Source organism: Bombus terrestris, chromosome 11 (assembly GCF_910591885.1).
Source record: "Bombus terrestris chromosome 11, iyBomTerr1.2, whole genome shotgun sequence".
Lineage (NCBI taxonomy): Eukaryota > Metazoa > Arthropoda > Insecta > Hymenoptera > Apidae > Bombus > Bombus terrestris.
The window spans coordinates 13,773,971-13,798,509 of NC_063279.1; the positions used below are offsets into that span (position 1 = coordinate 13,773,971).

Sequence of the window (24,539 nt, forward strand, 5' to 3'; positions counted from 1 at the left end):
GTTATCCATAAAAAAGAATAATGGGCTGTCCGCGAAGGAATTCATGTTCAAAATACATAAATGACAACTGTATTGCCTAAAAACTGTTAGATGTGTATATTGTGTTTGAAGAATTCACATTGCTCGATTTGAAATTTCACGCTAGAATTTCACAGAATTTTGTTCTTCATGAGCTACTTGATTTTAAGTGTGTCACTTCAAATTTTAAATGAAATAATTATTATTTATTTTAATTGCATTTTTTCGCTGACATTTTTGCGAGCAGATTAATTATATCCATCGTCAAGTGTTTTCGAGTGTGTTCATAAATGAATTGTTATCCTGGTTTTGAAAACTTCATAGAACGATTCTATAACTCTTTTAAATGGTCTATTGCAGATCTTTTATTATCAGTAGGTAAATATAATATCTGTTAAAATTGATAAAATTTGTTGCATACGTGGCGCTACCTTTTGGAATTCGTTATTATAACACATTCCAGATATCAAATATGATTTTATCACAGACGCCACTTAAAAAAATACATATATTCAACTAGTACGATTGATATTTAATTATTATTAAATATTTCGAAGAAGAACAACATTTGATCAGGAAATTAAACAAGGTATAAAATAAATTATGGATTTCGTATTTTATGGAATTTCGTATCATCATACACGAACTATCTAATTATATATATGTAATTATAAAAAAATGTTATAGAATAAAAATGAGGTTGAAGGAATTCAAATATTTACACTTATTAAGGACTATTGTTTCATAATATTATAATTAAAAACACCTGACTAATAGAAAGATTTAAAAGAAATAGAATTTTGTAATATCAATTAAAATACTACATTCAAATAGAGGTGTCCATGATTTAGTTGTTTCGTTAACCAGAATGACTTCTTATGTTTTTTTGTGTCGCGCACAGAGTAATTTAAATATTCTGCTAACCTGTTTTAATACTCCGTGTATGGAAAATCGGCAGAATGTTCTTAACGGATCCGATATGTTAGATAACGACGACAGGATACTGGAGAACATAGAAGTGAAAGAAGTGAAGACACCAAGCCCTTTATCTTCTGCTGGTAGGAATTTTATTTTCTCCAATTTTACATGTACTGTTACTATTAAAGCTTCATTCTCATCTTTTATTTAATTTTCTCATTTTAATTTATAATTAATGACAACGTCAGTGTGTAGTTATAATTTTTAAATACAAACTTTTATTATTATTTAGACGAATGTTATTTTTAATTTCTTTCTGAATCATTATCAATTATTGGAAGGTTCAATTATGACAATTTATATAATTATAATTATATAATTATACAATTATATAATTAAATATAATTAAGTCGAATCATAATATTTTATATGTACAATAATCGAATGATTGAAAATACTTTTAATTCATTTTCTATCTCATAACCTCTGGCATTCCTCTTTTACATCGCAAGTTCAAGGAATATCGACATTTTTATCATCGAATAAAGTTAATGACGTGATAGCAATATTTTTAGAGCGGCAACTGATATTGTTCTCAGCGAACAAAAAATTTAAATGCAAAGTAGTCGATCCTTAAAAATCCATATTAGTAGGTAATGCTTTTGAATTGAAAAAGAAACTATATTTTTGATCAAAATTCTTTAGCTTTTAAAAATGATTAAAACATCCATTACTTTTTAAATATTATTATACGTACTTCTATATATCACTAAATTTCATAACGAAACTACACTAAAATGCTAAAATAAGACTTTAAAACTTTGAAACATTGAATACAGATTGAAAAATTATTTAATAAATCATTTTGGAGAGTTATTAAAATTGTTTTTAACCCTTAAATACATAATATTGTCATTTGACAATGTAGAGTCATCCCAAAGGTCTTCGTAGCGTATATATAATAACATATTCATTTTATAATTATATAATCAATAATATAATTAGTAGAATCTTGCACAAACTTTGGAGTAAAATTTTATAGCATTTTATTTGACTAAAAATAGCGTCTTTACAAGATTTACGAAAATTTTTCGTAATATATAATATACGTAATGTATAATAATATACAAGTCAAATGAAAATGATTTCAACTGTAAAGAATTTTTCTATGCTTCGAACCTAAAATAAATAAAATTTATGTAATCCTAATGATTAGATTGTTCGATTAACGAAGACGAAGAGAACACAGGAAGCGATAGTAGTTCCGGAGGAAGTTCGCCATCCGATCTCAAGAAGCGTCTTCAGCATCATCCATCACCAAATGAAGCGACACGTCTGGCTAGTCGCGTAATTAACATCAACCGTCGTCTATCCCGAAAACGAGATTTCTATTTCCACGAAACAAGTAACCGAATTGAAGAAAACGAAGAAACAGAAGAACAAGAAACAATATTTCCCAAAAGGTCTTTTGGCGATTTCAAAGCAAAAGACGCACGAGTGCGAAGAAGGGCGAAAATTCATCTCGAAAACGAAACAAATCGAAATATGGTTGTCTCGAATCCCAGTGAAATCAGCACTTCCGACTTACAAGACAATTCAGTCAACAATAACAGCCAAACGTCAAATAGAAGCTCAGTGATCGAAAATAAAGTTAAAGGAATGTCAGAAAAATATTCGGTGCAACATCCATCGGTAGAAATCGAAATGCTAAGAAATAATACTCAACGACATTCATCATTATCAGCAAGATTATATCGTAATCAACAGGAAGAGACAAATAATGATTCCTCTAGATCTCAAAAAAACATGTTCCACCATATTTATCCTGATACATCTTGCGAAAATTTACCGAAAAATAGAATTGAGTTGCAACCAATTTCACCAATTTCGTTGAAAAGTTCTTTACACAATAAATATAGGCCTTGTCGTGGAGTAATTTTGCAGAATCTTAGTTCTGGCAGTGAGGCAGATTCCAATTTTGAGGTTATGTCGGACAGAATTGGTTCTAGTCACAAAATTGATCGTTTAATGCCTCTTACGCTACGAGAAACTAATATTTCTCCAAATTTATGTACTAATAATTTGGAGATACAAAATCTAAACGATACTTTATCTTTATCTTCGGAAAGATCGTCTAACCAAACACTTGTTAATTCATCGAGAAATGATTATCTTGAAAATGTTTCGTCTCTTGTTCCAAGAATGGATTTCAGTGGAAGTAAATTACAGCAGGGTTTAAATGAACCTTTAACATTCGTATCTGTGGGTCCTTTAAGAAAAACACCGCGTGAAAGGTCTTTTTATAGAAAATTGGGCAGTTCGAGAAGCGATTGTGGTCAAAATATGAAAGAGACTGTAGATGAGCCAATGTTCTTTTCTGCTAGACAAAAAATTCGTGACTATAATAAAGAATGCTTACAATCGCCACGATCTGTATTTGAAACCCCAATTTATCCCAATATGCCCGCAAACATTCTGAAAAATAAAATTTCTAAAACCTTATCTAATAATATGGTAAATTTTGGAGAAAATATTTATAATGAAAATGCTAAACAAAGCAGTGAGAAGATTTTTGATCAACATGAACAAGAAATAATCGCAAAGGAATATATTAATTCTCCAAATTTGAAATTTTGTGAAAATCAAACTTTCATTACCCGTGAAAAGATTTCTAATGAAAATACTAATTGTGAAAAGATTCATTATGAAAACAAACGAGAAATGGTGGCAAATGAGTATTTCGATCCTTCTCAAAATAAAAACTTTACTTCAACCCCCAAAAGTGTAGCGTCACCAGAAACTATTGTACAAAATTCAATATTTGGAAATGGCTCAAATAACAATTCAGAATTTTCTACAAATGCTGATAATGGACAAGGATTCAAGGAAGCAATATCGAAATGTATATTAAATTACGATAACAACGAAATTAATATTTCTCAGTTAAAAAATATTACCTCTCCGCCATTTAAATCTAATGCAAGCGAAAATCAAAGTACAGCTTCTTCGTTTAAAGAATTTTTCGTCAGCGACTTCACAAAATTGTCACAAAACGGAGAAAATTGCTGTTCACCACAATCTATCATGAATAGCCAAGGAACACATAATTCGCATGGAAGCAAAAATGGCAATAGCCAAGAATTCATAAACGTACCAACTCTAGTTTTAAATTCACAAGAAATATCATACTCAACATCACCAAACAGTAAAGTTTGTTCGGAGAGACATTTAGATCCAAATGCTTTGATCATAGCGTTGTCAAACGCGTCCTTGAAACAACAAGCAGCGAAAGATGTTTCAGGAAATACTTGCAGCAAATCCTGTACTGATAGCAAGACAGTTTTTAGGTTAGGATCCCCTGAAAATAATTTATCGATGGATGTATGTTTCTCAAAGTCCGATGAGAATCGAAGTAAATTAACAACATCTACAACATCTTGCAGATCATCTCTTAGTATAAAATCTAAGATACCTATAAAAATACCAAGTAATAGAAGCAAACTATCAATTCGAAGCAAATTTAATGAAAGTGATAAAGGAATAATGAGTCCAAGAAATTCCAGTAGACAAACTTTTCGAAGCAATTCCTCGTCACTTGAAAATCTTCAATTTGTTTCCACATCACATGAAAATTTACCTTTTATGAAGAATTATGCGATTATGTCCGAATCTTCTATGAAAATAGAGTCACAGGAACAAGAAAAATATTTCAATTTGGAGAGTATAAAAAATGAGTCGGTTAGTGTGGAAAAATCGGATGTAATTTTGGAAGACGCTCAATCAAAAACTACGAGAAAAGAGAATCAGGATTGTGAGGAATCTTCTATTAATCGTCACACGATAGACACTTTTAGGTCTTTAAATTTTTCTGATAATCCAAAAAGGTCTGAAAAGAAAAACGAACAAAATATTTTCGAGCAAAATATTTCTTCGGAAAATGAATCAGAAACTTCGTCACCTTACGATACTCGAGAGTCAGTAAAAGAGATCGAAGAGCCAGAGGAATCTAAAGAATTGAATACTTTTTCTCCAAGAAATATATCTACCAGTTCTCCTTTAGAAAGTTACCGAGATAAACATTTAAATAATACCTACGAAGGAGAATGTTTCGAAAAAATCACCGAAGAACGAAAAACAAATTTATTCGAGAATCAAATAGGGGACGGTGGTTGCCAGGAGTTTCTGATCGAAGACTCAAGAAAATTTAAATCCTTCAACACGTCTGCAGAGGACGAAGAACTAATCAAACCAAAAAAAGTTACTGACAAGCTTCGATTTTCGCTAGAAAAACTAGCAGTCGAGCAGATTCGAAGAAATTTAAACTCTGAACAAACGAGAACTATTCAATCAGATACTACCGCATTTTTTACAGAGAAATCCTATGAAATTCCACAATTTACTCTCGCAGGTTCTTCCTCGATGTCGAAGCTGCGCTGCGACAAATCAAGAGACTCACCACGGTTTAAGAAAAAGAGTCAAGACAGATTTCCTTTCACGATTTCGGAAAAAACGAGCATCGCCTCGATGAAGTTCAAGGTACCTGGTCGACTAGGCAACCTGGACGAAGACGAGGAAGATAGAAAGTACAGGTTAGACACGCACCCGAGTATAACTAGATTGGCCGGTTATGCATTGGAGGATTCACCCGCGGATATTATCAGTTATATGGTGCAGACAGAATTGGAGAATCGTTACTTAAAATCTTCTGGGATGAAAGGACTAGTAAAAAAAATTTCTGCCAGATGGAAAAGACCGAAAAGATGCGGTAACGGAATTGGACCGACGAAGGTAACTAGCGTCATTTACAAAAATCGAGATTATCAAGAAGAATGCGAGAGCTCGAATTGCTCAGAATCGTCATCTTTACAGGAATTTAAAATATACGAGAGTTTGGAAGGAAAATTATGTGATCCTGAACCTAGTCCTGACTCTCCAAACGAAAGGTCGTCAATTATTTCTAACAAAAATTTGTCTAATACGAAAAATAGTAAAAACAGGCTGTCGAGTATTGAAAATCCTTGCAGACGCTATGATTGTGATGATTTATGGGTTCAAGCGTTCAAAAATTCTAATCACGAAAAGGGGAAGAAAAATGTAGAAATAGCCGATGAAGTAGATGAGGATAAATTAAAAAATCCTTACTCGGTATTTTTTGTAAAAAGCGCGCAAGGAATGCCAGAGACCTCTACTAAAGCGTTTGTTCCAAAAAATGAGAAACAGGAACAAGATGTTTCTATGGAAAAACGAAAGAATCGGGTAAAATTCCGTACAAATTCTCTAACCATGACATCGAAGTTAGACGAAAATGTTTGCAACGAATCCATTAAGAGCAGAAATTTTGAACGTACTAGAAGAAATAGAAATGCGCAGAGCGGATGTTTTTGTTTACGATTTTATCGAATGATCATACCGATCTCATTTGGTTCGATTTCCAAATATCGGTCAAGAATAAATGACAATTCATCGTCGGTAAAGAAGAGATCTCGTATGTCATTACAGAAAAAGAAAGGTTGACACTTGTATCCCATGCTCTGTCGGTAGAACGAATGTTTGTTGAATTTTTATAATTATGTATGTACATACATAAACGATTAACAAATGATTGCAAATTAACTTGGAAATTTTGTTTTAGTTGTTAGCCAAACTTCAAGATACTTTTTTATCTATATGTGTATACTTGCAAAATTATGTATTCAATTATTGTTCTAACTCATTTACACAATTTGAGTCTTTTCTGACTCATCTTTATATGAACATTTTTTTAATTGTGAATATCTGCAGACCAAATATACATCGAAAATCAACAACAAGAGTCATGACAAATAGGAGTACGATATCGTCGTTCATATTCTTTATTTATACGTCGTTCATACATATCTCATTTATTCTCAATATTAGTGTTGCACGCTTACTTCCATCTTTTTTTTTTTTACTTTTCTTATTATTTTGCTTCCCTTCTTTGCATACGAGTGAATCTTTGCTGAAAATGCGCGTTTATCGAGTTTATCGCCTTAATAAAACGTTCTTTCGCTACGCTTTCTTTAACTTATTATCGTTATTATCGTTACCATTATAGAAAAAATAAGTCTTTAAATAATCACATAAGAGCCGTCGAGCCGTCGAGAATTGTGGGGAAAAAGGAGTGGCAGGGAATAAGAGAGAACGTGTTTATATACATACATGCATACATACGTGTATTTTGTCAACTCACATGTAAACGGTTCGCGTATAGGTAGTCACGTATGTGTATGCTCGAATGATAATCGTATGTATGGATCTGTCGTGTGTACGCATGGGTATATGACGTATCTGCACATGTGTATGTGTTAAGTATCCAAGGATGAAGGTAACGTGTTTTTCGAAGTAATAGAGTTGGTTGGCTCTATATGGTATTTTCGCTTACCAGCTCCCTCGAAATAACGATGATGTCGCTCTAAGCCTAGAAAAAAATCTATCTACCGAGAAGACCAGTCGTTTTCGTTTTAATTTAAAACTATATATACGAGGTACGCATTACGCGTTATTCCGCTATGTGACCGGGAGGAGCTTTAATCGATTCGATGAAGAGAGGTGGTCAACGACCACCGAGAGAGACCGGCGAAAAGGAGCATAAAAGAAACCAACTTTAAAGGCAATGCGTTTCCGCGATCTGCCTCGAGAGTACGCTGTTTCTTTCTTTCGTTCTTAGTTTTTTCTTCCTTCTACCGTTTCTAAAAAAGGAATGGAAGCTCTCGGTTCACGCAGTGTATACCCTTACATGTTCACGTGCGTACACAGAAACAACTGATCGATATACACAGCATATATTGCTAACGTTATTTTTGTCTATCAATCAATTTACCGTTTAATCAATAACTGTAAAAAAGAAAAGGAACTGAAATCGATAAAAACGATACGTATTAAATAAAAACTAATTAATTGTCGCTCATTCGCGAACACATGAAAGTTTGGTTTCGCTTCGAACGACTACGAGGATAAGAGTCGAATATCATACTCGTACATCGTGCTAAACGTCGTAATATAGATACTATACGATGTTGAGATTTTTTTATAAGAAATATGTCGATTGAAATTCTTTGAAATCCATGTTTATCGCTTATCATTAACAAAACATACCCAAAGTCTATATTTAATCATACTAAACGAAAAAATCGAAAATAGGCGTTTTCTTCCTTCCTCTTTTAGAAACTTCGCGAAACTTGTCTAAATCTTCTGACTTCTTCCATTTGGCCCTTTTAGCATATGCACCATTCAACTTCGTCTGTTCGAATTTCGCTTACTTCTTGTTTATTCGTTCATGATCATCGTCGTTGAAGCTCGCACCATCAGGACGGGACTGACTGGGGAAACGACGTCACAAGGGAGGTGGAATGGAGAATTCTTTCCGCACGTAAAACAGAATATAGGGTTTACACTTGGCGACTGCGTCCGTGGTTGCTGGTCGTACAGAGCTATCGTTAAAGTGAAACCATTGTCCGTCGTGAACAGCGAAGGCAGTATAATGTCCAGTTCCAGCACTAAAATGGATATTCCAATATTTATTCTCAAAATAGGTACCATAGCTCTGTTATACAATAGATGAAAGTATTGATTTTACAATATAAAAATTATGGAATACTTATAAGACTGATGAAACATACTGAATTTTGCTTTGTACAAACAAATATAATATACGTTTAGTTTGTGGTGTGTTGCCATCTTAAAATGGATATAATGATATATGTTTCTGAATCCATAATTTACAGATTTTATTTAATTCGATAACTTTTTATCAGAATATAAAATCGTATATACATTGGCTCATTGAAAAAAATTATGAATGAGTCTGATTCTGATGATCTAATAAATCAGTTTGTATGTAGAATTAACATAAAAAAAGACGTTTGAGCATACCCTGAACCGTGGTGTACAATAACGGCAGCTAAGTCATATAAGTGACTATTTGAAGCGCCCAATTTCGTTCCACTCACGCCACGCACCGTAAATGCAGACATATCAAGTGATTTCATCGGAAAATCCACCTGTGTGTCCACCTTCGAGCGATAGGAATTGCACCACCTAAATCTTTTAATGTGAAGGCACAACACCTAAAATAAAATAGAATTGTTAAACTATATGTTACAAACAAAGAAAATTTATAAGTTAATATATGGAGACGAATATTATAATAAATATTCTAAAAGTATTTCATTTAGAGAATTTAAGATTATAATTATATTTTGAAATTACAGACAATGAAGTATGTATTGAACTGTAAAAATTAATAATGTAATCAATACAAAATAGAAACATACATTTATACATTAAGTAATGAAACGTAAAGAGATTCAATATATTATAATATTTTCGAAACAAAACGAAAATATATTCTATAAAAATATTTCTAAATATCTTCTAAATGAAATAGTTAATAAAAGTATGCTAACATTAGGCAGCCTGTGTATCCAGAACCTCTTGGTGGATCTCTGTTTCCCCATGCAATTGTCACAAAAGTATAGTTCGCTATCGGCCAGCTCTTCGACTTTGAAGAATCTCGTTAAGCTGTATGTAAGACTGCATACTTCTTCCTGTTCTTTCGTTCTTCTCTGCAATCTGTCCGGTATATCCAGTGAAAGATCCTGAAAGGGCTCGTGCGTCTTGGAATCTGTACGGCAGTTCATGCAGTGGACCTGCGCGAGGAAACGCGATCCATAATTTGTCCGCGCTTCTCCCAAGAAGAAAATGAATAATAAAATGACTCTCCAAAACAATATTGATTCGGAAAGGGCACTCCCTCTCGTCATTTCGTATTGGAATAATAAAATGTAACCGGAAACGCATTAACCCTCGCCTGGTGAGTGCCGGATCATTTTGATACAAGTTGTGTCATGCATAGAAAGTAGGCACCAGTAGAATACCAAAGTAGACATTGGTATTATATGCAATAAACAATGCTGATAGAGCTTTGAGATAGTGGAATTATACCTTCTTAAATTTGGTAATAAAATAAGTTTCCTAAAAATAATTCTTTTGTGTACACTTTTTTCATAATTAAAATGTTTTTAACTAGAATATTCTAAGATTAGACTACCAAAATAAATTAAGCAATAAATTAAGGAAACAAAATTACAATAATAATATTCAATCACTGTCTTTTCTTTCTATTCTTTTTGCCAACAATATGTGTTTTTGTGAGCTTCTAAATACATCATCTCTGGTTTTTCTGAAAAACTTTTGTCCTGTATCACTTTAAAACAGTACGATACAGTACAATATGTATTACCAAATTTGGAACTTTTATATATAGTGAAATAAATTCCTCGTGTAATAACAATAGTTCTAGAATCATTCATCACAGAACATTTCTTCGAAATCCATACATAAAGTGTATGTTATGCATCAGAATGATACAGCATCATCAAGCCGCAAAGCGTTTGATCATCGGTGACCGAGGGTTAAACAGAGCTTCCTCCTTGAACAATCCTACGACTTACCACGCTAAGAAGGGTGCCTCCAAACACGGCTGTGACGATGCTCTGCTTGCCGCGCAGACCGAGAGGTTCGTGTCCCAGTCTGGGCAACAATTGCAAGAGCTCGGTGTGCAGTCTGTCCAACATGTAGGTAAGAAATTCATGAGCGTCTTGTTGTTGGTAGCCTCGAAATCTTGGTACGACTTTCCAGATGACAAGGAAAAGGCATTCGGGCGAAATGGCTTGACCGTTTGAGCCACCAAGATTCAAACCAAGGAGTACCTTCCTGAGCTCTTCCGCGAGTAAGGCGTCACTCATGAACTCTTTTGCTCGACCGGGCGTGACGATTCGCCCTCTATGTGTGGGCGGTTCGTCGAATGGTATGCCCTCTAGGCATGGCATCTGCGTGAGATACTCGCAAAAATGGCTGATGTTGTTGAATGATTGTAACACAACATTCATAAAACAGGTGTTGCCGAGATTTCTCAGGCCGACGACCTTCTTCTCTTTGGTTATCTTGGAGCTCCTACGCTTGGTCGCCGGCCGATTGTCCCCGCTTGTGCCATCCAACGAGTGTAGCCTCTTCCGCGCTGTTCTCGGTCGGAGGTTCCTTACGACCACTTCCGCTTTCCACAGGGCGTCCGCGTCGTTATCGTCACTGTTCTCTCTCCTCGAGGACGGCGTCGTAGACGGCGACGTGTTCCAATTCTCCTCATTCTCCTTGTGCTCATCTTTGCGAAATGTGACGCGACGTATCTTCTCAATTTGGCCGCTCGTCGTGTCGTTAATTACATACTCATCACACATGTAACTGAAAATGAATGCCTTTGTAAGTACTGACAAGTCAGGATCGGCGTGCTATTAATTAATTGAAGGGTTCGTGGGTGGATTCTTTATTTTCTTGATATCGAATATTCGATGAATGACTACCTACGACTTAACGCGTTGTGGCTAAATACAGCCATTCTTTATGGTACACGAAACCTCTAACCAAATTTGACGTATTACGATCTATATTAATTATATACTTATAAAATTTGAGATTTCGGTTATAAACCAACAATTGAATACGGAAAAGAGAAAGACAAGATTTGTTTTTTTTCGGAATTAAATGGAAAGAATTTATTTATGGTTCCTGAGACTGTTGTACCGGTCGAGCTAACATATTGCTGCTAATATTAATAAAGATGGCTGCCGCTAACAAACAAAATGATAGAGAGGAAGAGGCATGTTGGCGACATTAAAAATCGTAACAACTGACGCGAGGAAGACTCGGACCGTCGATCTGTGTCGCGGAGAATGGCGAAAGCGAAGGGTTTAACTTACCAGAATACTGCCAGGTTCTCACAGTCGATACAAACACAGTGCTGATTATTTTCTTCGTGATGCTGTAATGCATGGCCTGCCACGTATCGTCCACAGTGAATGGCTCCACAGTACAAACAGAGCCACGTACTTTTCTCAGTGCCACATACTATCGACAATAACAAAGTACTTGATAAAAATATTGCCCTTGCTATGCATTCTAGTTTAAATGTTATCGTTTTGTGTTAAAACTGCAAACTGATATAAAATTAACGAGTAACAGAGATTGAAAGCCATGTTTCTCGAAATGGTCGAATTCTATACATATTTCATTTCTAGGATCTCACCCTTTTATTTTTTCAAATCGAAGATATGAATTGAGGTATAAATATTGTAGAAGATTCTAAACTTAAAAATTAGAATTTCTTATTTTATTGATTCTAAACTTAATACTTGTTCTTATTTACCTGATATTTAGAATAATGACGATTTTCATACTATAAAAATGGTGCGTTATTTGTAACGCGTTACAACTTACTATCTTAGTCTTTATGAACCTAAGTTTTGTTCTTAGTTAGATGACCCCGAGAATAATGGAAATATCATACATTATATATATTGTAATTCCGATTTTCGTAAATTTGAACGAGTTTTTACCAAAATTCGATATTTTTGGATTTTACCCTAGCTGCAGTTATTTTTGGAAAATTCCTAGAATATTTTAAAGTTAGTGCATTCAGGAAATATAAAAGGCGATCATTACAAAATAATATAAGTCCCAAGTCGGTGTACTATCTTCTTGGCTCGTCCCGGCTTACGTAATTCTCAAGAGATCGCGTAAAACCAGGGTGAATGGGAGGAAGGCTGTTCGACACACCCCCTTTGCAGTCGATCGATCGCAAAATGTCTCGCGGTGCTATCAAGTTTGAGATTTTGCATGCACATTTCTTTTTTCCCCCTTTCTTATACGTATATTTTTTCAGCACCATGACGTATCTATGATTTTAAAAACGAGTAAAATCTATGGAGATGTATGTCAAGTTAATTGAACCCATACCAATAATATACATTTCAGTAATTAAATACGATAATGAAATTACTAAATCCGAAAGAAAATTCGAAAATTCTACGCCCACGCAATTGGATCGATTTCGATCATTTTTATTTTGGATTGCTTGGTTCGATACCTGACTATTTCTAGCTACTTAAATAAACTTTGCAACGGTAGAATAAAAGAGAAAGACGTAAAATTGCTAAAGATAAAAAAGCACGAGTACATGAAAATTGAGATATCGCATAGGTAGGCCAACTGAAATCCAATCTTCTAGAAGCACGTATCCCTGTACACACCCATTTGTTTTGCAATCTCGTGTAAGAATTATTATAACCCCACGCCCTGTGCAAATTATATTGTCTTATTTCTTTGTAAAATGTACTAGGAATTTTAATTACACGTTATACACATTGAAAGAAGATTGTTCGGAAATATTGCTTGAGATTGTGTAACTATTGAATTCAGTATTTTTATAAATTTCAAACAATACAATGATACATCTTAAGATAGAATAAAATTTTTCTTATATTTATATAACAGAAAAAATATTTTTGTGCATAAAATTCAAATGTACAAATATAGTTTTACATCGAAATTTAAAATGAGTTGATAACCTGCAAATGATAATTTGGAACATCAGGTATTATATCTTGCACATATGTGTATATTATTAAAATAAAGTATCATAGAGACTAACGTAAGTTTTGTTAGATTATAATCAAAGTTTCATTATCGATGGAAAAAGATAATCCAATCGAGTCACGTCTATCGAATGTTCAATATTTCCAAGTGGGTAATAATTCTCAATTTGATGTAAAAATACGTTGCGCATCACGCTGTATTCTTGGAAGATCACGTCAGTGCAGCTAAGGTCAAAATCAAATAAAAATCGTCGATAGAGTTGCATACAGGTAGTCTGAGAAATCCTAAACTCGAAAGACGACCGATCGTTGACCATTTCATTGGTGTGAGAGGTATATCACGTGAACCACGAAAAAAAGCTGGCAGGGTAACCAACAATCATCTAACGAGCCACGTATCCATCCTTTTACTCGTCCGTCTCTTTTGTCATATCGTTGCGTCTCTTTTTCGCTGGTTGGTAACGAACGATACGATTCGCCACGCCTACTGCGTGTTGCGTCGTTGAAGAATTTCGTCGACGCATTGTCCAAGCGACGGAACCAGATAAAGATAAAGAAAGGCGACAAACGCGTGCACCAGCAGACTCTTCGGTTCGGTGCAATCCCGAGAGAAGAAAAAGGAACGATGAGGGAAAAATTCGTTTCCCGAGCAATACGACTCGTATCGAGGCATCCGATTAGCAACGACGCCGTTATCGATTTTGCAACGTCGTACCCGAACCAGCTTGCAGCGCAGGAAAAGAGGTAGAAGAGGGATGGGAGGGGAAGGTGTGGAACATGGGGTTCTTTTATAGCCCACGAGGGACGATTTTTCTCCTGCGTGACTCGCGCCAGAGTCGGGCTTGGTAATTTTTACCAGCGTCACTCTCCTTGCAAGATATTTAAATTGATCTTGCAACCTGGATATGTTTGCGATTCGTTGAGCGTGAACGATCTCTCGGGAGAGACGACGACGCGACGCAGAGAGTATCGTTTCAACGATATTTGTATATGTTGACTATCTTGACGAATTCGGAAAACTTCGAAATACAACCTAACCCGAACTGAATAATAAAAAAAAAAAACATCGCTGGTCTGACTCATCAGTCGCGCTAATACACCTTTGAAATACTCTCTCCTTGACTATGCATGTTTTGTTTTGCTCCACTATTGTTTCCTCTCCCTCCCTCCTTTCTCCTCTTTCTCGCTCGGATATTCAGACAAGAGATAAATATGCTTCGCGAATTCAATAGATTCTTCTCGATCCTGAAAGATCAAAGATATCAAAATCAAGAAAATAAAATTTCAGATTTTCTTAAAAGAATATGTTGCAATTAAATGGCTCGAATCTTGGTGAAACGTTTCTTCCTGCCTGTTCTACTGTAAGAGGTCGCTAAAAGAAAAAAGACGGCGTAGTGCAGCATCGATTATCGAACAGAGTGAATCGAGTCTGTATTATGAAATTTTCCGTCTACAGCGAAGATCAGCTTAAGAGGGAGAACACATAGGGCAAGGGAGATTTAACTGTATGCAATAAAAGTATTGTGTTTATTTTAAATATAGTATCAAAGGCAATGACTAGAGAATAGGTATAAAAATATCAGACGAGAAAAATTTTAAGTCTCAAACAAAGAAGAAGTATTCGCTAAATTATTCTATTCATTGCTTTTCAAATGTATCTCTCAGATGATTCTTGAGAATGTGGATGTATGCAAGTTGACAAGCGGAAATGGAAGAAATTAGGAAAAACGAAGAAGGTGAAACGATGAACACGTTTATCAGGCGAGTTCTAATGACAGGTCTCAGGCCAGCTGATTAGTGCCGTCTGGTATTGATTTTCCAATGACGACCGCGCCGCATACTGAGAACTCCCAGCAGGACGATGCACACGCGCACGTCCACGACGCTCTTGTTCGGTCCGTGGAGAGACACCCATGAACGGAGGACACACACACACATAGATACTATATTGCATATATACATGTATACATGAAGAAGAGGAGTGGACTTTCACGTACAACCGTACACGCGCGTATAGGTTTGTCTCGCATTCATACGTATTGGCACGTACACATTCGCGTGTATCGAGGAAAGATGTAAGTACTATACATATTCGTGCTGGGAGTTCAATTCACAATACATACAAATAGTACTAGGAGTCGTGCATCCATAAGTATCATCGATATTCGCGTGTATCGACCGTGAAATACAGAAAGCGAACGTAAACGTGTACTTTCGTGTCCTTTCTCATAAAAAACATGCATTAATATCTTTATAGGGAAATAGAGAAATGGTTCGCTTCATCTTGTCGGCTACGACGGCTCAAGGCCGCGAGAGGAACGGCCGGGGCCGCGGTCACGAGAGGTAAAGAGAGAAAGAGGAAGAGAAAGAAAGGCGGGGGGAGAGAAAAAGAGCAAGACCGAGAACACAGGGGATAAAGAACGCAAAAGAAACGAGAGAAAAGGAGATGGGAGACAATAGAGGTGAAGGAAAGATCGAGATCGGGCTTGAGCGAGAAAGGAGTACAAAATAGAATCCAACTTAAGAAGAAAGGATCTCATGGGGGCTAGGTTTCGATTTTCTAAATACATCTTTTTTCAATCTGCTAAGAAGGATAACGGTACGATTTCTTTATAAGATCCTACCTGCACAGACGAACGGTAGATCCTTCGTACAATTCGCTTCTACGTCGTTACCACCGAATTGGACGCTTTGAGCAAGATGTGGACACTCCATGTTTTCCTAGGCACGATTCCACGGGGCCCTCGTGGCCCCTTCGTCGGCGAGTGCCTGCGTACGTACGTGCCTGCGTTTACAACGTGTGCTCTTTCTCTCTCTTTGGGCAAAGGAGAATGTGAAGTGGCAAGGTAGAGAAGGAAGGATAGGGTGGGAATGATATTCAGAGAAAGCGGGGTACACTCTTGGTGCCCCGTAATATCTGTCACATAGCGCGAAAAAGATTGGCTTGACTATTTCGTTGTATGTCTTTAAGCGAAAAAAAGAAAGGGTGCAACTGTTCTCGATGCGCAACGACGACGGACTGAGGAAAACGACCAGACCGAAAAGAGCAGTGGAGCGCCCGACTGGCCCCGACTACCGACCGAACGCAACCGAGCTGCGTCGGGCTCGGTTCTGCGGTGGTCGGGCTACCTCCAGAGTCACAGACCACTAATAGTCGACTGACTCGCCGGTTATACGGTCTCTCCTCCCTGCTCCCGAGAGTTCCAACATTCGTAGGCGTGCGATTACAGCTACTCTCTCCGTTTCTCTTCCTCTTTCTTCTTAACTTCGTCTGGTTCACCAGGTTGTGCTAGGCTACCTAGCCTTGGATCGTGCTAGGTCGCGCAGCCTCTGAACAACTTGTCCAGGTCCGGCTCAACCGCGTGGGTGCCGTTGGAAGGGCGACGATGCATTTCATTGTCACATCGATGCAGTCGTGTGCATATTAAGCCCCGTTATCTCTTGCAAAACATTATATAAACTTCGAAATAATAAACTTTATTCGATGCGATACCTTGGCTTTTCGCAATTTGAGCTACGATATCGCTGATAAATACGATACGAGAGATAGGATTACTCAGTTTCTGTTTGCGATTAAAATGACGAGCTTCGTGCAAGGGAAGGCGAAAATGGTTGATGTCGTTGAGAGTATGTATATATGCTTTAAATGCACTGTACATAACTTTGATATATAATTATAATTGGAGCGGGAAATCGATACCGTTGAACCTCCACGATAGTAACATTTTTTACTACTTTTGCTACTCTTAATATAACATTACGATTACTTCTACCATATATAATTTAATGCAAAATAATAAATTGTTTAATATGAATTTGATAAACTTTTTAATCATATTCGTTTTATGTGCAAAAATAATGTAAGAAGCAATTTAATATTAATATCTTTCAATAATGTTGTTGATTAAAATATTGGAAAAAGTAAACGAAAAAGTTAATTTTAATAATAAACTATTATAAATTATAATGTACAGTACAGAAGTTCGATTAAAATGGCCGACTTTGCGCACGCGTACTTTTACTTTAAACTTTTCATGTTCTACCATTTATAGTTCAAAACCTAACATTAAAATTGATTTGTATTTTTTTTTTTATAAATGGATATGAAATATGCTTCTATCAAAGTACAGATAATCAATTATACTAATTCTAGCTTGTAGAATTTAATATATTTCTCAACATTTATTTTATTTTACAGTAGCCTGTTACTTACCATAAGGAAATCAATATATGTACACACTCGAAAGAATGACAGGTTTACACGTAAAAATCAATTCGAGAATATAAAATTTTTAGAATGTCAGCTTGCAGTTTTATTCAAAAGTGCAATACTAACAATCTTATTTAATATAAACAAATAAATTTAAGAACGTCTGCTATATGGTGGTAGTTGGGATTGTGTGAGTTGAAGTCCTGGAATGTTGTTAAATCCAAGCATTTGTAACATTTCCTTGGTTTCTGGATCTACTTCGATAATATCGTGCTCCAACGCAGACACCTCAGGAACATAGTTGTCTCTACGTTCTCTCTCTTCTTCTTGGAGTTTGATGGAAATACCACGTACTTGACTGTGTCTCAGACGCTTCATCAAGTGTGTGACAAATCTGTTTAGAATAATAGGATAAAGAAATTCAATAAAAAATTGAAATAGATTTAAATAAGGAATTGAATACACTAATATCCTATAAATCAGGATTTAGTTTTTGGCATAAAAATGTTTTAACACAAAACATACAATTTAGTAAATACGTACCCAGCGATTTTGTTTCGCAAAGATTTACTGGGGATAATAGCAATTTCTTCGCATATCCTTTTATTTGTATGGAAATCCATGGTCAATCGAGTATAGTATTTCTCGATAATCAGCTTCGCGGCCTTTTTGACCGTCTTTGTCCTGACGCGACTCTAAAATCATATTTATATTCCATTTCATGCTATTTAATCCACCTTACACTCATTTAAAACAAAATATTGGAAAGTACTCTAAACACATTCGTATAACCTCAAAATTTGTAACAAAAGATAACAATCTATTATAATACACTTTAACTGTAAATATTTCAACTTTTCAGTATAAAATAATTTATATGATGTTGCTACATAATTCGTTTGTGTACTTGATGACGGATTACTACTGGCTTTTTAGATCTTTTTCTAGATTTTATCAAAATATACGTACCATGATGGATACCGTTTCAGTAAAGGCGGAGAAAATGGAAGAGAGATGCTACCGCCACGAAGAACTATCAATACCGACGGCCAAATGGAGAATTAACATGTTCACTCAGCATTACGGTTGTGCATTGTCCACCACATATAGGGCGCTGATGTCGAGTGGCCAAACTATTTCAAGAAAGTAAAACATGGTGGAAATAATCAAGTGAATTTTTTATCATTTTTCATAATTTGTATAATATTTTACAATTAGGTATATATTATTTATTCATAAATAAATTTATTGATGTTCATTTTAGGGGACACAGAATTATGGCTTTGTGTCGTTTGTTTTGACTACTCTGCAGCAACGCCAATGGTGGCAGATTAAAGAAACACAGATCGCCGCATCATTGTGACATTCTTGACCACGGGGGTTTCGGGATCTGTATATACGACCGTGGATCAATAGCTACACTAGGGACATCTAGAACTTACGTTGAGTCTACTTCAGAAATTTTATTTACGTATTTGCAGAAGATAAGTAAAAAAGATTAAATTAGAAAATTTGAAATTTGTACTCAAATTTTAAAATTAAGTTTAAATAAGGTTAAAAAATAATATTCTAATAAGTTTTTACTTAAGAGATATAATATTTGTAATATTTTATATATTCTACAGAAGATAATGTAGGGAATTTAACTCAATAGATATTTATATAAATATTTAATTGTAATTGTAAATAGCTTTGTAGTATATAAATACAATATTAATTATATTAGTAAATTCGAGTACTTTTACTTGTCAAAACGAAAGATTTTCTTTTCTATAAACAAAATCACGTTGCAATTGATTGCAGTAGGGTGGCACCACCACCCTTCATACAGTTTCTGCTCCAGTACAGACTATCAGTGGCTCAAAACATGTCGTACATTGCGTTGTCGCGTCATGGAGTCATCATAAACGAGTCTTATTTGCTCTTCTCGCGAGTGACATCCAGTTTTTTCGAAACTACAAACGTTCCCGATTACCAAATATCATCCAGTTTAAACCGAGCGTTCATAAAATGTCAAAAAATCAAGAATGCCAGATGACAAGTTGTGATGCGATGCGATAGTGGGGGCGAAGCATGGTGGCAGCACTGTGCCTTAAACGGAGCAGGAGCGAAGAGGGAGGGAATGTAACAGAGATGTATAATGTTAGAGTGAGTGAGATAGAGTGATGAGAGTGAGATCATACCATATTGCTAACGCCGCAGTGCGAGAAAGACCGAAATTTCGCTCAGCAGCACACGGCAGTCGGCGTTTGTCCGCGGAAGCGGGATAGTAAACGTTTAGCGAGAGTAAGAGACTTGATAGGAGAAGGAGGGTAGACTCGTGAGGGAGAGGCGACGAGTTTGTTTATCGCCTTGGTGAACGGCGAGAGCAGTCAGTGCGGTGCTACACTTGGTCTGTAGTGGTTGGAATGATCGGTGGATCGGTTCGAAAGTTCGGCTTCGTTCTTCTGACAATTTACTCCGAGTAGTGCGTGGGTGCCGTCGTGTTTTCCTTTCGCGCACATGTCAATGTCCATTTAACCTCGTCGCAGACCTCGTGCCGGAAGAACATGCCGCGAACCACTGCCAAAACATAGTCGTTTTCGTGCATATATCAAAGTTGGTGACATTTGTACCGTTCAAGCAACTCCGCTGAAATTTCACCATACTTCGTGGGAACCTAACGCCGCGTGATATCTAAACAGAGGTAAATGTATTTCTTATTAAAATGAAAAAAAGAATTGCGTTTGATGATTGACGTCGCGTGATTCACAGCTAACCTATTTATATTGGTGTGTGTCTCCATTATATAGTTTTGTATATTATAGTCTATTCTCAACGACCAATTACGGGGCTCTTTCTGAGTCTTTGTTTCTATCAGCTGACATCTCGAGGTCCTCGTGTACCAGAGACTTTCTCTTCGTGAAACTCGTTCATGTTGTTCTCCGATTAAGCTAGTGCTTTTTTTCCTCGTTGGTTGAATTCTGGCGAGTAGAAGGCGGATTTTAACTGTCGATATTCTTTCGCGAATTTCTCCGTGAGCGGTAGGGTCGTTGATCTCGATTCTTTCACTTTCGTCGAAAATAGAGGCTGACCGTGATTCGCATGCGGAATGGTGCACGCGTTGCGCTCGTAAGAGGAAAAAAAGGCTGTGAAAGCAGCGTTGGCGTTTCGCGGAGCCACGCGCGCGCGTGTAATTCAGGCCAGTGCGAGTGGCGTGCGAAAAATGATTGTGGCCACGCGTGTGTGCAGGTTTGTATCGTATGCGCGATGCGTCGCCAAAGAAATATCGCGGTGTCGTGTTCTAATCATGCGGGCTCGAAAAACCTTTTAGTTCCGATTAATGCTCCTCTCTGACCTTTTCTGACCCGAAACTAATTACGGTTTCGCGTTTCGTTCACAGAAATACAGTGGTTCACCAAGTATTCCAACATTTCTTTATGAATATGTGTGTTAGACGAAATATTTTCAAATTTCATTAATGTGATGAAAATATATAGAAACAAGAGCAAATTTTGTAAATCTAATGTCTCTTCCTGCAGTATACTGCTATAAAGTTCGAAATTTACGAACAATGTTGAATTAGGTTAGTTTTTTCGATTCGTATAAGAATCAAGTTTTACTCAAGGCGTTATTTATTAACTCTATTTTGTACAGTCATCTTATTTTTTATTAAATATGTTGCACATGTATGTTAAAAGTGTCAGAATTCAAAATAATTCAGTCTTATGTTAAAAAAACCGTCAAAACCGTCAAAATAGTATTTCAAGGACTAAGGAGAGAAAATTACAAAAGTAATATTGACCAATGCTCTTCCTATAGTCTTTTCTTTTTCTCAACAAGATGTGTTTAGTAAATAATTTTCTCGTAAAATGCCAAATAATTTTTCGCTTCTCTCGAAAAATTTTAAATATATGTACGATACATTTGCAGTGTACATCCACTTTTATACTTTTAAATTATTTTAAATTATACAATCATGACTCGTGACAGTGTCTTTTATAGTGCTGATGAAATTTCAAAATGTTTCATATAACACTCACACGCACATTAGACTTTTGTTTTAATATTTTCGTGAGCCACGGACGTATTACGGGTTTTGTGATGATTTGCTCGAATACAAATTTTGTTTCTTCCTCCCGCGTCCCGGTTTGCGTGCGACCTCGTCTTCTCGAGAGCTTGCTACACTGGTGACAAAAAATTCCAGGCTGCTCTTTCCTGATCGAACGAGTTTCAACTTGCCACTGGTATATATGGTAATGGTATACCGTGTACACACGTATACAACGATCGTCGATATCTACCAGCTCTATTTTCTCGTTTTCCATTAGATTTCAAATTGGAGTATGTATGTTTACGGACGTGATTGGCTGCGACCTTGTGCGTGAAGCGTCGGTATTAAGAGCACTTTATTATCGGCTGCATAATGGGACGTACGGTTACTGTCGTTTGGAGATAATGCGTGTTTCCCTAGTTGTGAAATGATTTGCGCTATTGGTCGTATTAGATGATTTGAAATAATTAAACGTGTGGAATATATGTATAATGTATAATAATAAAGCCATACAGAATATGTCGAATTTATCATTATTATTACTAATTAATTACTAGTTAATTACTTTTCCATGCTATTCATTATGATAGTAAACGTATAGATGTGATGATTACCAAAGAAATTGTATAATTTCTGATTTATCAAGATAGTTCCTGTTCTGTAAAGTAAGCATTGAGAATAACGATGTTATGCAAGGTTCGTAATATGTAAATTTACGAAAGAAGAGGATTTACTTTACATGAAGGTTGATTGTATATGTAAATTTTGAACGTGATGTATTATAATTTGTGATATTTTTTATGAAAATATTTAATACATTTAACTGGTATTTCGAATTTTTGATTATGAAGTCATCGTTATTAACAATTGTTCTCTCGATAGCTAAATATATATTGTATGATAGATCAATAGCAAATATGATGTTGGTAGGTTAATTTTAATTAAATTTTGTAGTTAAACTTTGAAGTAATAAAAGGGCTAGAGTTGCAGAACGATAATAAAAATATTGTAAATGGATATTTATTAGTTACAGAAAGACAAGTAGATTATGTAATGAAATCAGCTTCAGGCGTTATCTATGTATAAATCTTAATTTCATGCATCTTCGATCAGATATGTTATTTCCTTATTTATTTCCACATTGCTGCGAGTAGAGTTTAACGATAATGACGGAATATTTCAGAGAAATCCACGAGCAAGGAAATAAACATCCTTTAACGTCTTAAGCTTTGTCTAGATCGTTCGTTTAACTCATCCATTTGATTTCTCCTTCTTTCGTGTATTCACGTTTCTTTATTTCACTGTCCTCCTTCGAACGATAAGCTACTAAGCCGCATTTAAATGTGAATATCAATCAGCTCGAATAAAGTTACCATATTGTATATTATCGTTACGTAAGATATTTAGAATGTAATATAACGAGATATCTCGTATCAAAGAAACATAATTTAATACACCGCTAAGTTATTCCTCACTTGGTAAATAAGAAGAGACGCAAATGTTGCAATGTCGGTATTGTTCCATATGACGCAAAAATCGCGTTTCCAGCAAGTCTACCTTTATCAGTGTTTTTCATTAACATCTATAAATTAATTGTTTTTAAATTGTTATTTTTTTTAATAATCTTTTTGTCAACTTACAGATGTTATTAAATAATTTCCCGTGAAAATCGTAACCTCTATCCGATAAGAAAAGTGGAAACCAAATTGGTATCAATCTTCAACAATAAAATGTTAAAATTCGCAAGGAATCGTCCTAGTAATTTTTGATACAGTTAGCATATGTTAATGAAGTGTACGGATCGCCATTCGCGTATTCATTAGTGTAGTTGTCGCTAAACTGTCCGTCCTGTGTTTGTCCGATGTTGTCGTCATCAGCGTCTTCTTGGTGAGTACGCGTGTCATCGGTAATTGAATTCAGTACGCAAGACAGTTGTTCGCAGATGTACACAAACATGTTGTACAGGTTCTACCAAAACACATACACTGAAGAAGCGTTCAAACGATCAATATTATTGTCGATATTTCAGAGTTTTCAGCATTGTGTAAACGATACACATTGATCGTCTAGATGGTATCTTACGATAATATTGACAATAATATTCCCAATAATATTCACAATAATATTGATCGTCTAAACGCTCTACGACGTTCATAGCTGTTTTATCGTTATACTTAATTTCTATTAACAATATTTCCAGTAACAATCTGTAACAGTAAGTGCAACATTTAAACAACATTTTAACAACTGTGTTAGAAAACGACAAATTATTTCGATGTTTAACAGCAAAGAAATATTAATTCCTTTTAATGATATAATACTTTTGTTTGTTATAGATCTGTCGTTATAGATCCTGTAAAAGAACCAAACTTTTCGCCGTACCAAAAACTTCATTTTGTCTATGCTATTTTACATCACATCATCTCCTCTTTCCAGTCGCACCATAAATTATACCTCGTTCTGTGTGCCTTGAAGAAAGAACTATTCAAGCGTCTGAATACTCAATATTCAAATCACGTCGGCTGGAGTTCGTGTGTCCCCAATTTAACCGCGTTTTCAATGCTTTGTAACAAAGTAAAATGAGCTCTTGAACTACAAACAGTTACATCTCTCTTCGTGCTGCGCATAAATATGATTAATTTTAACGAGAAACTAAATTTGTACAGTTTTCTAAAAAAAAAAGAGAGAGAAAAGAACGAGAGATTTTTCTTTTAGAAAAGTCTCATTTTATTACACATTCTCGATATATTTTAAAGAAAATAGTACATTGACGTTTATTTTTTATTCATACTTGACATTCGAGGAGCATTCATTTTTAAACATCCTGTATAATATTATCTCTATTCATATTTTGTCGTGGTATTATGACGCTTTGGGTGGCTTTTATTTTACACGTAACAGCACTCGTGGA

At 35.5% G+C, this 24,539-nt stretch overlaps 3 protein-coding genes across 4 annotated transcripts in view; 1 reads left to right on the forward strand and 2 right to left on the reverse strand.

Moving 5' to 3' along the window:
* Positions 1 to 6,765: 6,765 nt before the first annotated feature.
* Positions 6,766 to 16,572, reverse strand: LOC100646836 (ubiquitin carboxyl-terminal hydrolase 3). The gene is made up of 6 exons (XM_003398880.4): positions 16,010 to 16,572; positions 11,712 to 11,859; positions 10,410 to 11,196; positions 9,363 to 9,605; positions 8,830 to 9,023; positions 6,766 to 8,453 (listed from the first exon to the last, which is right to left on the reverse strand). Exons 1-6 carry the CDS (start codon positions 16,098 to 16,100, stop codon positions 8,291 to 8,293), a joined length of 1,626 nt encoding a protein of 541 aa, XP_003398928.2. The 5' UTR covers positions 16,101 to 16,572; the 3' UTR covers positions 6,766 to 8,290.
* A 1,097-nt stretch (positions 16,573 to 17,669) lies between these two features.
* On the reverse strand, positions 17,670 to 18,706 carry LOC100647664 (40S ribosomal protein S17). The gene is made up of 3 exons (XM_012313542.3): positions 18,565 to 18,706; positions 18,139 to 18,290; positions 17,670 to 17,989 (listed from the first exon to the last, which is right to left on the reverse strand). The coding sequence occupies exons 1-3, from the start codon at positions 18,565 to 18,567 to the stop codon at positions 17,749 to 17,751; spliced, it is 396 nt and encodes a 131-aa protein (XP_012168932.1). The 5' UTR covers positions 18,568 to 18,706; the 3' UTR covers positions 17,670 to 17,748.
* Positions 18,707 to 19,460: 754 nt separating this feature from the next.
* Positions 19,461 to 24,539, forward strand: part of LOC100644491 (furin-like protease 2) — a 414,191-nt gene continuing 409,112 nt past the window's right edge. For both annotated transcript variants that reach the window (XM_012313541.3, XM_003398861.4), the window contains exon 1: positions 19,461 to 20,281. The gene's annotated coding sequence lies outside the window, so the exon portion shown is untranslated. The remainder of the gene's footprint in view (positions 20,282 to 24,539) is intronic.